At 38.1% G+C, this 17,864-nt stretch overlaps 1 protein-coding gene across 12 annotated transcripts in view; it reads right to left on the bottom strand.

The window, feature by feature from the left end:
* DMD (dystrophin) overlaps positions 1 to 17,864 on the bottom strand; it is a 2,277,745-nt gene that overhangs the window by 712,421 nt on the left and 1,547,460 nt on the right. For all 12 annotated transcript variants that reach the window (XM_064364425.1, XM_064364424.1, XM_064364427.1 and 9 more), the window contains one exon: positions 9,469 to 9,577. In XM_064364425.1, coding sequence (XP_064220495.1) covers positions 9,469 to 9,577 — 109 coding nt within the window. The remainder of the gene's footprint in view (positions 1 to 9,468; positions 9,578 to 17,864) is intronic.

Below are 17,864 nucleotides of genomic sequence, written 5' to 3'. Positions count from 1 at the left end.
GATTATGGTATACGCTATAGTAATTTCAAGCAGAAGTCCTTTCTTTCTTAAAGAGTGTTAAATAATATTAAAAGGTTTAGGTAAGTTTACCGTAATTACTATTTTATTTCGGTTAAAATGCAGGACATGGGCAATCAAAAAATCTCTAATCATCAGAATTGATGTTAGCCTTCTCTTTTTCCTAGAAATGATGAATTAGAGTTTCTCTTCCTTCATTGGTTCAGACCCCAGAGCACAACCCTAACTGGAAATGGTAACCAAGCAATAAAACTGCCAAAAGGTTAAGAGAGGAGAAGAAAGAGAACTTCATCACAAAATGGATAATTAACATCTAAATACTGAATACTAAGTACTAAACACTAGAGGTTTCACATTCTATCACTGTCTTGGATGTTAACGATGCCACTGTAATGCCTTTCCTGCTAACCAGTGAGCACTGTTGAAGAAACTGGCCGCGGACCAGGAACCCCCTACTGCTTACATAGAAAGAAATTCCTTCTGATCAGTGTGAGCAGTGCTGGGGCCTCGCCAGCCAGGGCTTTCTGTTGTCATTTCCCTTTCTACAGTGTGATACATCTCATTATATTTCAAGCACTCTTACCTCATTGATACATACAAATATGAATTTTTAAATTAATTAAATAATGCGAAGAGTTAAGGAGTCTCTCTAGTCGCTCAAGGGCTTGAAATATCTTGTGATAGGGTTTAAAATTGATTTATTTTATTATTACAACTGTTTAAGGGTCTTCACTTTTTTTTTTTTTCCAAGACGGAGTCTCACTCTGTTGCTAGGCTGGAGTGCAGTAGCACGATCTCGGCTCCCCACAACATCCACCTCCCGGGTTCAAGCTATCCTCCTGCCTCAGCCTCCTGAGTAGCTAGGATTACAGGCTCATGCAACCACGGCCGCTAATTTTTGTATTTTTAGTAGATACGGGGTTTCACCATATTAGACAGGATAATCTCCATCTCTTAACCTTGTGATCTGCCCACCTTGGCCTCCCAAAGTGTTGGTATTACAGGCGTAAGCCACTGCGCCCAGGCAAGGGTCTTCACATTTTTTGTACAAAAGCTTGCTCCTGACACGTTAGATTTCGAGGAAGTTTTCAAGGTTTAGAGGTTGTAACTATTAAATCAATAGTATAGCCATTTTGAGAAATCATCTGTTAATGAGGAAGAAAAATATTTGGCTCCACTGAAATTTATTTGCCTAATTCCAAAGGTTCACCTGAAGCAGAATCAACAGTGGAAACAAAACCAAAACAGGAAAGTGTGTGGGTTACACATTCCTCCCCCTGCCATGTTTCTGTTAATGAGAAGGATCAGGACTGAAGAGAGGAATAAGAATGTAAGAACTAATTGCTGTCCTCTTTTTCCTTCACTGCAGATAAATGAAGGCCATTTTCACACACACAAAAAAAATGATTACTGCAGATAAACAAAGAGTATTTTCAAAATAAATTAATCATTTTCTCGCCATTTAAGCAAAAAAAAAAAAAAAAAAAAAACAAAAACAAGTAGTACAACAAGAGTACATTTAAATGCCAAGTAACCTCATGCTTTAACTGCCTAGATATTTAAAGTATCACTGCAATGGAAATGGAATGCTTTAACTTTGGAGAGGTGAGTGAAGTTCAAATAAAAATGTATAAATAACGGTATGTGTGAGTATTTGATATTTAATTTAAATAGAGACTTCAAAAAATTCAAATGAAGATAAATAAATTACTGCTTGATATATGGTGTACTGATTAATAGCATAAGCTCTGGAATCATAGAGACTTATTTTTGAATACTCACTCTGCTACTGACTAGCTTTGTAACCTTGCACAAATTATTTAACTTTTCCCACCCTTGGTTATCTCACCTCTAAAATGGTAATTGCAACATAACTTACTCAAAAGGTATAACTGTGGCATTAATTCTAAGATTTATATTAATTTAGGTTTGCCCAGTTGACCCTAAGACAAGGATTTACATACAAACAATTTAATTGGGAGCTGATCCCAGAAAGCCACGGTACAGGAAAAGACAGAGCTGTAGAGCTGAAGATATACATATCTGTCATCTTTGTCTCAGCAAGGAACAAAGTTGAGATATATAAGAATACTGAAGAGCACTGAAATCAAACACAGGAGATAAGGGGTTGGGTCCAGGTTTTACCAAAATGGGAAGGAAGCCTATACATGGGAAGGAAGCCTACACAAGGCATGCTAATAAGCATGTTTATCATTGTGGTCAACTGCTCAATCCACTGGAGATTTTTAGTGTGGAACATGCATCGGAGTTGTCCTACCCAAGTGGAGGAGAAGGTAGGATATTCATTGATATAGTTTTGCTGTCTCCACCCAAATCTCATCTTGAATTGTAATTCTCATAATCCCCACATGTCACAGGAGGGACCAGGTGGGAGGTAGTTGAATCATGGGGGTGGCTTTTTCCTCTGCTGTTCTCCTGTTAGTGAATAGTCTCATGAGATCTGTCGGTTTTGTAAGGAACAGTACCTCTGCACATGCTCTCTTGCCTACTACCATGTAAGACGTGCCTCTACTCCTCCTTTGCCTCCCACCATGATTGTGAGGCCTCCCCAGCTTAGTGGATCTGTGAATCCATTAAACTTCTTTTTCGTTTATAAATTACCCAGTCTCGGGTATTTCTTCATAGCAGTATGAAAACTATGAAGACTAATACATTTATCTACCAACTTCTGTCCACTGGTTAAGTACAATTCCAGAGATGTCTCCTCCCTGGCATCCAGCCTGCTCTAAAAATGGGAGAGCTACTCCTACAGCCAGAGAAGGGACTCAGGTAGAGTCACCAGTACTTGTAGTTAGAAGCCTCACGGTTTACAGGAAGGGTTAGTGCTAAGGGGATATGAGTAGTCCACTAAGGGCCAAATCTATCTTACCTGCCTCGTTTCTGTAAAAGAAGTGTCATCAGAGCACGGCCATGCCCCTTATTTAGGTATTGTCTATGGCTTTTAGTATACAATGACAGAGTTGACCACATGACTCATAAAGCAGAAAATATTTAGTATCTGGCCCTTTGCAGAAACACTGTGTTGATGCCTTATATACTTGGTAGCACAACTGAGATATTATAATTTAGTCTTCTTGACCTCCAATGCTGTGCTTTCCTAATTACACTTGAGACTTGCTCTCTCCAAACTTAATTTCAGGAAGAGATGATTTTACTAGTGTTTAATCAACTAGAAACCTTTATTAACTGGCACTTCTATATGTCTATATACAATGGGTTATTCATTCCATAGTTATTACCAAGAGACATTTGAATCAAATATCCTGATTTGGAGTCTTCACATTAAGCATGTCTATATGCAATTTCTTTCAAAAATGCTAAATCGGGTATCGTAGAACATTAATGTTCTCAGGCCCAGCAGCCTGTGCATAAGAAAGGATTCACATTGACATTTACAACCAGATTTGTTGGCTTTTTGCCTACATCTGCCATGCAGGCCTTCAGACTCATGCAAAGCCCTGTCTACCTAAATGATTCTGAAAGTCTCTAGAGGAACTTACAGCTTTTCTTTCCATAGGTCTCTTTCAGGAACATTGAACAGCCCTGTAGGGCGAATATTGCCTGGTTTAGTGTGCTGTCCATCTCCTTAAACTTCTAAGCTATAACATCCTTGTGGGGGCGGGGTATGGGGAGTAGAGGTGCTAAAGTAACATGGATTTCCCTTTAGCATTCACACTGGATCACATTAGAATCCCACTCCTTGCTGCACACAGAAGAAAAAATGAATTTATTCTTCCCTAGTCACTGTATGTCCTTGGTAATAGTCCTCACAGCATAGTCCAGCATCAGCATCATCCAGGACCTTTTCAGAGATCCAAGTCTCGACCAGGCGTGGTGGCTCACACCTGTAATCCCAGCACTTTGGGAGGCTGAGGCGGGTGGATCACCTGAGGTCAGGAGTTCAAGACCAGCCTGACCAACATTGTGAAACCTCGTCTCTACTAAAAATACAAAAATTAGCCAGATGTGGTGGCAGGTGCCTGTAATCCCAGCTACTCAGGAGACTGAGGACGGAGAATTGCCTGAACTCAGGAGGCGGAAGTTGCAGTGAGCTGAGTTTGTGCTACTGCATTCCAGTCTGGGCGACAGAGCAAGACTTCTTCTAAAAAAAAAAAAAAAAAAAAAAAGATGCTAGTCTCACCCCAGAGCTAGTAAATCAGAACTTCTGGGGCTGAAGCCTAGTAATCTATCCTCTGCTAAGAACTAGATAGGTCTTTTTTTTTAATTATACCTTAAGCTCTGAGGTACGTGTGCAGAGCATGCAGGTTTGTTACATAGGTATACATGTGCCATGGTTCTAATGTATGGTAGATTTTGAGAATCACTGAAAAAGAGCCTTGGATTCAGACCAACACTTTGATCTGCACTTTCCCTCCTTTTCCCCAATGCAGTGATTTGTATATAAATATGGTGACAATGAAAACTTCCATCCCAGTATGCGTGCCCCTTTGATATGTGATGTGGCAGCTCCTCCTTTCAAGAGATGAAGTAATTTCCCCACGTCTTCAATCTGGCCTGATATTTTGACTTGTTTTGACCGGTAGAATTTAGCAGAAGGGATGTTGTGCAAGTTTCAAAGCCTAGGCATCAGGAGGTCTTGTAGCTTCCGCTCTCCCTCTCTTGGTACACTGACCTGAGAATACCATATAATGAAGCCTAGTCCAGCCTACAGGATGATGAGTGGCTTTATGAAGAACCAAGGTTCTCCAACCAACAGCCAGCTGTCAGGTATCTGAGAGACTCAATTTTAGACCATCTAGCTTCTGTTCACTTGCTAGATAACTGCATTCACATAAATAATACCAAGAAAGATCATCAGAATAACTATCCAGCTAATCACAGAGCAAACTGCAGACACACAGAATTATGAGCCAGTAAATAACTCTTGTTTTAAACTGTTAAGTTTTGGGGTGCTTTTATGACACAATAGAAACTGATTTGGACAGGTGTCCAAGCAACAACAATTGCAAGTTTTTTTTTTTTTTCCAGGATGTTCATTTGTCCCGAAAGTTAAAATAATTTATAAAGCAAAGGAAAGGCCACCTCATTATATTTTATAATTTAAGTAAGCAGCCACAAGGTGGTTTGGTTTAGTGTTCATAAAACAAAACAATCAACTTTACGCCTCAGTTTCTATACCTATAAAAGGAGAATATTCAACTAGATAATAATTGTAATAATTATTCCAAGTTTGGATTTCTATGGTTCTAAGAAATTCAAATAGAGTGAACCAATTTTTTCTACTTTTTTAAAAAAACAATTATACTTTAAGTTCTGGGGTACATGTGCAGATCTTGCAGGATTGTTACATAGGTATACACATGCCATGGTGGTTTGCTGCCTCCATCCCCCCGTCACCTACATTAGGTATTTCTCCTAATGTTATCCATCCCTAATCCCCTCACCCACTGCTATCCCTCCCCTAGCCCCCCACCCCCCAACAGGCTCCAGTGTGTGATGTTCCCCTCCCTGTGTCCATGGGTACTCATTGTTCAACACTCACTTATGAGTGAGAACACGCAGTGTTTGGTTTTCTGTTCTTATGTCAGTTTGCTGAGAATGATGGTTTCCAGCTTCATCTGTGTCCCTGCCAAGGACATGAACTTATCCTTTTTTATGGCTGCATAGTATTCCATGGTGTCTATGTGCCACAGTTTCTTTATCCAGTCTTTCATTGATGGGCATTTATGTTGGTTCCAAGTCTTTGCTACTGTAAACAGTGCCACAATGAACATACACATGCATGTGTCTTTACAATAGAATGATTTAAGTAGAAAAAACACAGAAACAGGCGAGGCATGGTGGCTCATGCCTGTAATCATAGCAATTTGGGAAGCCAAGGCAGGCAGATCACTTGAGGTCAGGAGTTCAAGACCAGCCTGGCCAACGTGGTGAAACGCCGTCTCTACTAAAAATACAAAAATTAGCTGGACGTGGTGACATGTGCCTGTAATCCCAGCTACTCTGGAGGCTGAGGCAGGGAGCAGCTATAATCTGAGATCCAGAGGTTGCATTGAACTGAGATTGCACCACTGCAGTCCAGGCTGGGCAACAGAGCAAGACTCTGTCTCAGAAAGAAAGAAAGAAAGAAAGAGAGAGAGAGAAGGAAGGAAGGAGAAGGGAGGGAGAGAGGGAAGAAAGATAGACAGAAAGAAAGAAGAGAAGAGAAGAAAAGAGAAGAGAAAAGACACGGAAACATAGCACTTTTACTCCAGATACATTTAAGATTGAGTTAAATTATATTAACTACTGGCCAGCTGCATCCATATCTGTAATTTCCATTAGGTTCTTGGACAGGGAGATGGTATAAATCATAGCAACAAAACAAAATACAGGCTTTGGAGCTTGACACACTTGGAGTGAAACCCTGGCTTGGTTGCTTTCCAGCAGTGTGGCCCTAATCTAGCTATTTCCCCTCTAAACCTTGGGCTCCTTATCTTTAAAAATTATGTATAACTATGTATACTTGGCAATTATTTTGAGGATAAAGATATATATGTTAAAGAAGCTACACATTCAATAGTAGGAATGCAATAGAAAAAATTTACTATGATGATTATAAACTCAATTGTATTGTAATATAGTACATGAAATAATAGACATATACAAGAAGCATAATACAAATTAGATTTTCTTTTTTTATATTGCATTTATTTCAGATTAACTTCCTGCAAGTCAGGAAGTCAGGAATAGAAACAATTCTTTATTCTGATATTTGAACCACCACACTAATGAATAAAGAAAAGCCTTACTTTAATAAGAGCAGCTCTGGATCTAAATGAGTACCTGTTTATTTTTTTCATTCAACATTTGTGTATTTAACATCTTGACTTTATACCCAGCTCCATGTCAGTTTGCTAAAGAGGATGGAAAACACCTGCTTCTGAGAAAATTCCTTTCCCTCTATTCATTTTGAGCTACTACCACAACTCCAGCAGCTATCACCAATAGCTTGGAGCTGAGGGTATTCCCAGACTCTGCATACTGGCAGCAAGGTGGAGGGTGTGGGGAGAAGACAAGAGTGGTGGGGGTGATGAGACCCTCGTGTTGGGGAGAAGGAAGTAGGGCAGAGCTATGAAAGATGAATATCTGTCAGGGCTTCTGTCACACTTCCTCTCACCTACTCCCCCAGTTTTATTAATCTCCTTATTATTCCACCATCTTGTTCCTACTTCGGTATCATTGCTCAGTATTTTCTCTCCCTGCCTGGAATAATCTCCCCAGAAATACACCAGGCTCACTTCCTCACTTACATCAGTTTTCTGTTGTTCTCTTAATAGACAAGCTTCCTTGACCACACTATAGACAGCAATACCCTCATCCCTTCTCCCTGCTTGGTTGTTCTCTGTAATAGTGTTTCTCAAAAGTCAATGTGCACAGGAATCACCTGGAAATTCTATTAAAATGCAGATAGTGATTCAGTGGGTCTAGGGTAGGGGCCTCAGATTCTGCATGTCTAACAAACACTCACTGATATCAATCTGTAGACTATACTCTATAGCACTTATAATTATTGAGACAGTATATATTTTCTTCATTAGTGTATTGTCTTTCTCTTTCAATTAAAATACATGTTTTATAAAAGGAGGCACTTTAATATTATTCTAGGCTGTACTCTCAGCACCAGTATAATGCTCAATACATGGAAGTTGATAAATATTTATTAAGTGGATGAATTATATATGTTGCTGAAAATCAAAACTGGAACTTTGAATGTAGTTTTTTAAATAAACATTATTGTTACATTTAGGTAAATTACACATTAAATGGATTTCTGTGCCCTGGTTTTAGAACCTTCCTACCATGTGTAAAGTGGCTTATATGAGGCATAAATCCATAAGTTCAGAGTTCAACAAACTTACAAAAAAATCATTGAAACACAATCTCTTCACAGTTGCAGCGTCTGAGGCTGAATATACCAGAGACAGTCAGAAAACAGACACCAATAAATGATAATATAGGAACAAACTGCATATTTGCTGAGGAAATCAAAAATTACAACTCATAAAAAGAAATAAACCTGATAAAGTTAGTTGAATATAACCCTGTTATAGCAATTTTAGTGTCCGAGATTGACAAAAAAAACCATAATGCTAACATATCTTTTCCAAGTCTCCAAAGTTGTTAAATCTAACTCTGACTCAATAATTCTGGGGTGACTCAGTAAATCTAAATCTAACTCAGTCATTCTGGGGTGCACATGAGATGCGCTGTCTCCAGATTGTAGGACTTCTTTTAATTCAAACATTATTTATGCCTTCTAAGGAACTATGATTGTGCTACCCCAGCTGTGATTCTGCCAGTTCGGTATTTTGCTACTTGATATATAATAAAAATCAACTTTACCTGAAGTACCAGTGACCATGCTTTAATGCTTCAATCATTTGATCTTTGAAAAGTAGACAAGACACACACACACACAAAAAAGCACCCAAAGATGTTTTTAGTTCTGCCTAATTATAGAATGGTACAGCAAAGAAGTTTTCTGCCTTCTTTCCCCTGAGAGTCAAAGCCAGCATTAACATTGCCATGAGAATTTATGAATACCTTCTATCAACAACTGAATAGGAAGTAAAATAAAATAGACTGAAAATATGAAGTGAAAACAAAAGTTTAAACTACAGCTAAATGAAGAAATATGCCTTCCCCAATCAGCTTGTGGTCTTCCCAATCCATTTTCTTTTTCTTCAACTAAAAATGGAAGAGCTCTTAAATTGCTTTCAAATGGGACAGGGAGAGGTGCTAGGAGGACTGTGTGTGTTTCTGTGGTATCTGTGATTTTTGTAGACATATTTGAAGAATATTGTCTAAATGACATAGGATTCATTGAGATGGCATCCTCATGTATTTAGTGTTAAAGGATACTCAGGCAGTTTATCCTGAATCCCTCTTCAGGGACAACGCACACATCCCTGGATTCTAGAAATATCGATTGTTAATGGTGTTCTTTACTAAGAATTGCCTTCGGCCTCAGAAAACTTGTCCAAGTTGTCCTCCCACTCTCAGGTGGCAGCCAGCCCATGGCCAATGGCTGGCTGGATCAGGAAATACAAAGGCCAGGCCCACTGCCTGCAATTCAGGACAGCTCTGCAGAGCCAGCCCAGCTTTAGGACTCCTATGAGACTGCCTTAGGTCTCTGTTGCAGCCAAATCACATTTCAGACTCTCCCACAATCTCCCCTGTGCTCTTCTCTTCCTTGTGTGTGTATCTCCAGAGAACACTACCCACATCTTGTTGTCATGCAACACTTTGAATCAAAGTCAATTTCCAAGGAATGTACTCTAAGACTTTTTGCATAGTCAATAACACGAAGGTTTATCTCTGTCTTCAGAATTAAAATGAATTTTCTCTCTCACTCAGAGATCACTTCATAGTTGTGCTTTTGAACAAATAGCTAAAGCCAAAGAGAATGGGATCCAGTATACTTACGGGCTCCAATAGTGGTCAGTCCAGGAGCTAGGTCAGGCTGCTTTGCCCTCAGCTCTTGAAGTAAACGGTTTACCGTCTTCCACTCAGAGCTCAGATCTTCTAACTTTCTCTTTAACAGAAAAGCATACACATTACTTATTCGAGTAACACCTTGAAGATAACTTAATTCATGAACATTTTAATCCATTTGGTGAACATATTATTGGATTTCTATTATATTTTACTTCTATATTAACTTTATTGGGTAGAATTTCTTTTAAAGGAATTATAATTATTTTAGCCAACCACCCTACAAATATTTATCGATTGCTCCATACAAACTCTTTCTCCAGGCACAATTTTATTCAAAGGAAATAGAGTGCAAATATTAGTGAAAACAAAACAAAAAAAAAAAACAGTTCCCTCTCAGCAACTGGCTTAATTCTTGAAGAGTATCTATTGTACTTGCATACTTAAGTTATCCAGATAATTTTAGAAAATTCCTAATGCCCTGGCTCACCCTAGATCAATTATATCAGAATCTCTTAAAGGGAAAAGCTGCAGTGGACATGGGAATATGCTACTCAGAGCCCCCTTCAAGGAAAGACTCTTGCTCTGGGTGATGGAAATGATGTCAGTAAACATTCTTCAGCTGTCAGTTCCTTCAGGGACTACTTCAGCTGCAGAGAGCTGCCTTGTCCAAGGTCATATATTTTCCCAAGGAAGCCTTCATTCAGTGACTGATTAAGGTGAGGGTATAAAGGCCTGACTAATTTGCTCAAAGCAGGACAAATTTGAAGGGCTATTTTAGCTGCAGAACTCCCCATGGCATCAGCCAAGCCTGTATATGGCCAGTGGTGTGCTGGTACATGTATATAAACTGGATCTCTGATCTCAGCGTGTTTAAAAACAGCTTGTTTTTAGTGTTTGCCAATTTCTGTGGTGTAAATATTCCCACCATGGTCAAATTTAAATTACCAAGATAACATCAAGTGGCTCAAAAAATGCCTGGCAATGTAACAGTAGGTTCTCCTGAGCTGGTTCCACCTCACTGGGCAGCTACATGATAAGTTACAGCCAGTACAATGTGAGCAGAAGTGTTGTCATTTTGGGGCTGAGGTTTTGAAAAAATTGAGTGAGGTTTCTATAGGATTTTCCTTTCCATTGCTGGAAGTGGAAGACTCTAACGTCCTACAGCAAATCTTTACAACTCACTGGGAAGAGAGTTAAGTCCTAATGCCCTAGAGCAGTTGTTCTCATGCTTTAGGATCAACAGAATCACCTGAAGGCCTTGCTCATTGCTGCATAGCAGCCCCAGAGTTCTGGATTTAGTAGATACTGGGTGGAGCCCAATAATTTGCATTTAATAAAATATTTTATTGCACTTCAGGTTCTGGGGTACATGTGCAATACATGCAGGATTGTTGTGTAGGTACCTACATGGCAATGTGGTTTGCTGCCTCCATCCCCCTGTCACCTGTATCTGGCATTTCTCCCCCTGTTATCCATCCCCAACCTCCCTACCCCTCTCTGTCCCTCTTCTATTCCCCCGCAACAGACCCCAGTGTGTGATGCTCCCCTCCCTGTGTCCATGTGTTCTCACTGTTCAACACCTGCCTATGAGTGAGAACATGTGGTGTTTGTTTTTCTGTTCTTGTGTCGGTTTGCTGAGAATGACAGTTTCCAGATTCAATAATTTGCATTTTTAACAATTTTCCAAGAGATGTTGATGCTGTTTCTCCATGATCCTAAGATATCTATTATACCTAATCAGTTAACTGAGCATTTATGATAGACTAGATATGTACCATTCTTGGAAACATAATAGACCCTCAGATAATTTTCAATAGGATTTAATTCTCTTGCAAAACCCTAGCAGAGAAAGGCTACCAAGGGAATGGCAGGCAGAGGCAGAAGATGAGTGGGACCTAGGTTTCTGTAACAACACATGTAGGAAAGCTGCTTGACTAGGAACACATACGCTGGATTGTCATGTAAGCAAGAAAAAAACTACTGTGTTAAGCCATTGAAATATTTAGTTCCCTACAAGCAGCAAGATCTTACCAGTATAGTAGCACTAGTCACAAAGCCTTTACCAGTGCCTATGAGAGATAATAGCTGCATTTATATATTGCTGTAAATTTCAATGCTTATATTACGAGGAATACAAATAATTTATTGATGCTGGATTTGGTTAAAATAAATACATTAGTAGAAATTACATTTCTAGTCTGAAGAATCAGAGTTGGAAAAGAGCCAGAAACTACAAACTCTTTAAAGTAAATAGGAATGGCAATGAACCCAACCTAACTGGTATATTATATATATATATGTTGTAGTTTTATGCTAATAATTTCAATGAAACCATTAATTTATTTATACCAGAAAAAAATGCTCAGGGGCTACTCTGTGCCAGACTTTGTGCCAGTTACTAAGCTTACAAAACTGAAGTTAGTAACCTCTAAGCATCCACAGACATGTAAGTAAATTAGAACAGAGATTTTAGGAAAAAATGATGATTTCAACAAGACACTTTGGGGGACCAGCTTAACTCAGCCTGGAGAGGTCAAAAGTTTACCCGCAAAAGCTAACATTTGAATTGATCTTGGAAGATGACTAGGAAGTTTTCAGAAGGCGCCATTCAAGTGCCAGAGAAAGAACATTTCAGAAAGAAGGAAAAACACGTACAAAATGGCAAGAGGTATCGAGCCTTTTCAAATAAATGCAGTGTGTCCTGGCTATCTAGACTACAGTGTTTATAAGTAATGATATGGACCTGCAAGAATGCAATTTATTAAGGCCTTGTAATGTGGGATTATTCGATTCTCTTCTAAAACCACAGAGTAGATTGAAGTGTTTAGAGAAGAAGAGTAATATGATATAATTTGTGTTTTGCCTCATGAAGGCTTTATCAGAGGGGAGCAGAGATACGAGCTGGGAGGCTAACATGGTAATTGAATCAGGAAGTGGTTCAGCCTGACTGAAGGCTTTTGCCATACAGAAAAAGGTAGAGGTAGGGGTGTGTGTGTGTGTGTGTGTGTGTGTGTGTGTGTGTGTGTGTGTGTGTGTGTGTGTGTGTGTGTGTGTGTCTTGCCTATGATAGTTGAGATTTTGAGCTGGTAAACAATGAAGAGAAACTTTCCATCAAGTTGTTTCTTCCAGTTTACCCTGTCAGTGTGTATGTCTCCAGTCAAACTACGTGCCCTTTACAAGGCAGGACTGAGTTCACATTGCCTTTTATGGTGTTTTCTTTATGTCCATTCCAGTGCTTCCTAATAAGAGGAGTTCAGTAAGTATTTCTGAACTGAATCAAATTAAATAAAAATGGCTACTTAGGCTGGGCGCGGTGGCTCACGTCTGTAATTCCAGCACTTTGGGAGGCTGAGGCAGGCAGATCACGAGGTCAGGAGATAGAGACCATCCTAGGCAGCATGGTGAAACCCGTCTCTACTAAAATACAAAAAATTAGCCAAGCGTGGTGGCATGTGCCTGTGATCCCAGCTACTCGGGAGGCTGAGGCAGGGGAATCGCTTGAACCTAGGAGGTAAAGATTGCAGTGAGCTGAGATGGTGCCACTGCACTTTGGGCGACAGAACAAGACTTCATCTCAAAAAAGAAAAATGGCTACTTTAGTAAAAGCTAAAAGAAAGAGATAAATGAGTTTTCCTCTCCCCAACTTGATTACAATGTGAACTACATACATATCATGGATTACTTTTTAAAATATATATACAGGACTTGAAAGAGCCTATGGTAGGTTTTCCAGGTGTGCAATCATTTTATTAGGCTTATTTTTTCTTTTGAAACAGGGTCTCACTCTGTCACCCAGGCTGGTGTGCAGTGGCAAGATCTCAGCTCACTGCAGCCTCGACTTTCTGGGCAATCTTCCCACCTCAGCCTCCTGAGTAGCTGGGACTACAGGTGCATGCCATCATGCCTGGCTGTTTATTTTATTTTATTTTTTTGTTGTTGTTTGTATATTTTGTAGAGATGGGGTTTTGCCATGTTACCCAGGCTGGTCTCAAACTCTTGGACTCAAGTGATCTGCCTATCCCAGCCTCCCAAAGTGCTGAAATTACAGGTGTGAGCTACCATACCTGGCCTTACTAGGCTATTACAATTCCTGAACCAAACTGTATTTAAAAAATAATCTTGGCCGGGCATGGTGGCTCACGCCTGTAATCCCAGAACTTTGGGAGGTCAAGATGGGAGAATCACCTGAGATCACAAGTTCAAGACCAGCCTGACCAACATGGAGAAACCCCATCTCTACTAAAAATACAAAATTAGCCAGGCGTGGTGGCACATGCCTATAATCCCAGCTACCCAGGAGGGTAAAGCAGGAGAATCGCTTGAACCCGGTAGGTGGAGGTTGCAGTGAGCCGCGCCATTGCACTCCAGCCTGGGCAACAAAAGTGAAACTCTGTGTCAAAATAAACAAACAAATAAATAAATAATCTCATAGACCAGGGTCACAAATTCAGGTCCCTATAGGGACTGGGTGGTAACAAAGGGAAGAATAAGCCTTGTCTAAATCAGAGAGGTATAACTTCATTTGCAGCTGCTGACTGCCAACAGAAAGGTAGGCATAAGTTAAAAAACAAAAAATAGAAAACCAAACAAAATACCCTGCTGATCATATTCCCTCATCAGTGTATACCAGAGAAATTTCTCTCACATTCTTAAGGTCATAAGGAAGTATAAGAAATTTGTTGCTATGTTATGGGGAATTGAGGCCAACATGGGTATGTATGTGAAGGAAATGGATAACTGAATATGATGGATGCATGCTAAGAAGTAGTATACAATAGTTAAAATCAATAAACTAGGTATATATAGAGTAATGTAGATAGATTTTTTTTTTTTTTTTTGAGATAGAGTTTCACTCTTCTTGCTCAGGCTGGAGTACAACAGCATGATCTTGGCTCACTGCAACCTTCACTTCCTGAGTTCAAGGATTCTGCTGCCTCAGCCTCCTGGTAGCTGAGATTACAGGCTCACGCCACCACATCCAGTTAATTTTCTATTTTTAGTACAGATGGGTTTTCACCATGCTGGCCAGGCTGTCTTGAATTCCTGAACTCACTGCCCATCTTGGCCTCCCAAAGTGCTGGGATTGCAGGCATGAGCCACTGCGCCCAGCCATGGATGAATCTTTAAAACATAATTATGAATGTTTGAAAAGCTAAGAAACAACATTTATAGCACAATATAGCTTCTATAAATTTAAAATATACTTATAAATAATATTACATATTTTAAAAGGATAAAGCAGGAAAGAAATGGGAATAGAGATATTATTGTCACATTTCAGTAATTTTGTTAATTGGTTATTAAGCATAACCATTAATATAAATTAAATTACATATATATCAAATAAACTGTGCTAAGAACAAAGATAATATATAGTAAGAATTCATCACTTCATAATTTAACTTAACTATCATCAGAGCTCCTGAGGTTATGCCTATTGTGTCTGACATCAAGCCAAATCAAGGCTTTCAATGTTTTTATCCAGAATGCATGATGTTAATATTTACTAGCATATCAATAAATGTAACTTTTTTATTTATTAAAAATCGGTATTGAACCGAAAAGGAAACAGAAAATATTCTCAATGCCTCTGATTAGTCAGGAAAACCACCCTTGAAAGTCATCACTCATGGAAGATATTTTTCTGTCCTGAAATCAGAACCTAAACACTAAAAGAGGTGGATTTTTAAGATTAAATGGTACTCCCAATGTACCACAAATGTCTGAGGACATTGCAATGGGTCAAATGTCCAATAAGCTCAGAACTCTATAATTTCCAATCTTTTATAATTATTAACAAATAATATTACTTATGAAATGACTACAGTTTTTGATTTGGCTGGTCACAAAAACAATTCTGCTACTTTTTTCAAGAATTTGGTGTACTGCAGAGTTGAAATAGATTGTTTATATATTATACAAGTTCTTTTTTGTTTTGCTTCATTTTGCTTTTTGCTTCTTTGGCATTTGCCTATATTTTCAATTCTCTCATCATTCCAATTAAGCTGTGAAATTCATTTGCATAACAAAAAATGTTTGGCTGTAACAACTAGTCAGGTATTCATCATATAATAAACTTTAAGCAATGCTCAATAAAAACCTGTAAAAGGTAACAATTTGCTATACATGTTAATAATCTATAAGAAAATTTAAGGAAGTCAAATATGTACTTAAATCCCAAAATAGCAAATCAGTGGGATAATAGTCATCAAGTCCTATTCATGACTACATCTCCGTCATTTTAAACCTTTGAATATATGCTACGTATACTGCAGGTCCAGGATTTTCCACACAAGAGCTCCAAACCCAACAATCAGAGTGGATTCATATTCTACCAAAATGGAGAAACTTTGGGAGTGCTTATTTTTGTAAATGCAAAATTTAGTTTTATTATAGGTGACTTTTGCAGCTGAGCATTATTTGCTGTTGTATATACTTTGTTTGAAAATATTCATTAACTGTTAAGACAACCATATCAAACTATGAAATTTCTTCTTTATGAAGAACAGGAATTACAAGAAAAAGTGATTTCTGAAGATAGCTTTCATCTTTTAATTTAAAATAGATAAATGTTTAAGGTAATAGATATTCCAATCACTTTGATTTGATCATTATATATTATATGCTTATATCAAAATATCACTTGTGTTTAAAAGGTGGAAAAAGATATTCCACCCAAATGGGAACCAAAAGCAAGCAGGAATAGCTATTCTTATATCAGACAACACAGATGTTAAAGCAATGACAGTAACCAAAAGATATATAATGATAAAAGTATTAGTCCAACAAGAAGATATTGCAATACTAAATTTATATGCACCTAACACTGGCACTGTCAGCTTTATAAAAAAATAGCACTAGATCCAAGAAATGAGATAGACAGCAACACAATAATAGTGGAGGACTTCAATACTCCACTTCCAGCACTAGACAGATCATTGAAACAGAAACGCAACAAAGAAACAATGGGCTTAAATTATACCCTAGAACAAATGGACTTAAGAGATATTTACAGAACATTCTTCCCAACAACTGCAGAATATACATTCTTATCAGCAGATGGAACATTCTCCAAGATAGGTCATATAAAAAGCCACAAAAAAGTCTTAATAAATTTAGGAAAATCAAAATCATATCAACTATCTTCTCAGGCCACAGTGGAATAAAACTAAAAATCAACTCCTAAGGGAACCCTATACAAACACATGGAAATTACGTAATCTGTTCTTGAATGATTTTGGGGTTAACAATGAAATCAAGACAGAAATTAAAACATTTTTTGAAATTAATAATAGTGACTCAATTTATTAAAACCTCTGAGATATGGCAAAAACAGTGCTAAGAGGAAAGTTCATAGTGTTAAATACCTACATCAAAAATTCTGAAAGAGCACAAATTGACAACCTAATGTCACACTTCAAGGAACTAGAGAAATAAGAACAAACTAAGCTCAAAGCCAGCAGAAGAAAAGAAATAACAAAGATCAAAGCAGAACTAAATGAAGTTGAAACAAAGAAATACAAAATATAAATGAAACAAAAAGCTAGTTCTTTGAAAAGATAAACAAAATTAATATGCCATTAGCAAGATTAACCAAGGAAAGAAGAGAGAGGATTCAAATAAGTTCAAGTAAAAATGAAACCGGAAACACTACAACCTACATCACAAAAATACAACAGATCATTCACTACTACTATGAACACCTTTAGGCACACAAACTAGAAAATCTAGAGGAAATGGATAAATTCCTGGAAACATAAAACCCACCTTGATTAAATCAAGAAGAAATAGAAACCCTGAACAGACCAATAACAAGCAGCAAGGTTGAATCAGTAATTTTAAAATTGCCAAAAAAAGGCCAATACCAGATGGATTCACAGCTGAATTCTACCAGACATTCAAAGAAAAATTGGTACCAATTATACTGAAACTATTCCAAAAGATAAAGAGGGAATCCTCTCTAAATCAATCTATGAAGTCAGTATCACCCTAATACCAAAACCAGAAAAGGACATAACAAACAAAGAAACTACAGACTAATTTTCCTGATGGAAATGGATGCAGAAATTCTCAACAAAATACTAGCTAACAGAATCCAACAGCATATCAAAAAGATAATACATCATAATCAAGAAGGTTTCATTTCAGTGATGCAGAGATGGTTTAGCATACTCAAATCAGTAAATGTGATACATCACATAAACAGAATTGAAAACAAAAATCATATGATTATCTCAATAGATGCAGAAAAAGCATTTCATAAAATCCAACATCCCTTTATAATAAAACTCTCCACAAAGTAGACATTGAAGGGACTTATCTCAAGGTAATAAAAGCCATATATGACAAACCCACAGCTAATGTCATACTGCAAGCAGAAAGGT

This window comes from Aotus nancymaae, unplaced genomic scaffold, assembly GCF_030222135.1.
Source record: "Aotus nancymaae isolate 86718 unplaced genomic scaffold, 86718_ANA_hifiasm-v0.15.2.pri h1tg000058l, whole genome shotgun sequence".
Classification (NCBI taxonomy): Eukaryota; Metazoa; Chordata; class Mammalia; order Primates; family Aotidae; genus Aotus; species Aotus nancymaae.
This window is presented reverse-complemented; position numbering and strand designations above follow the sequence as displayed.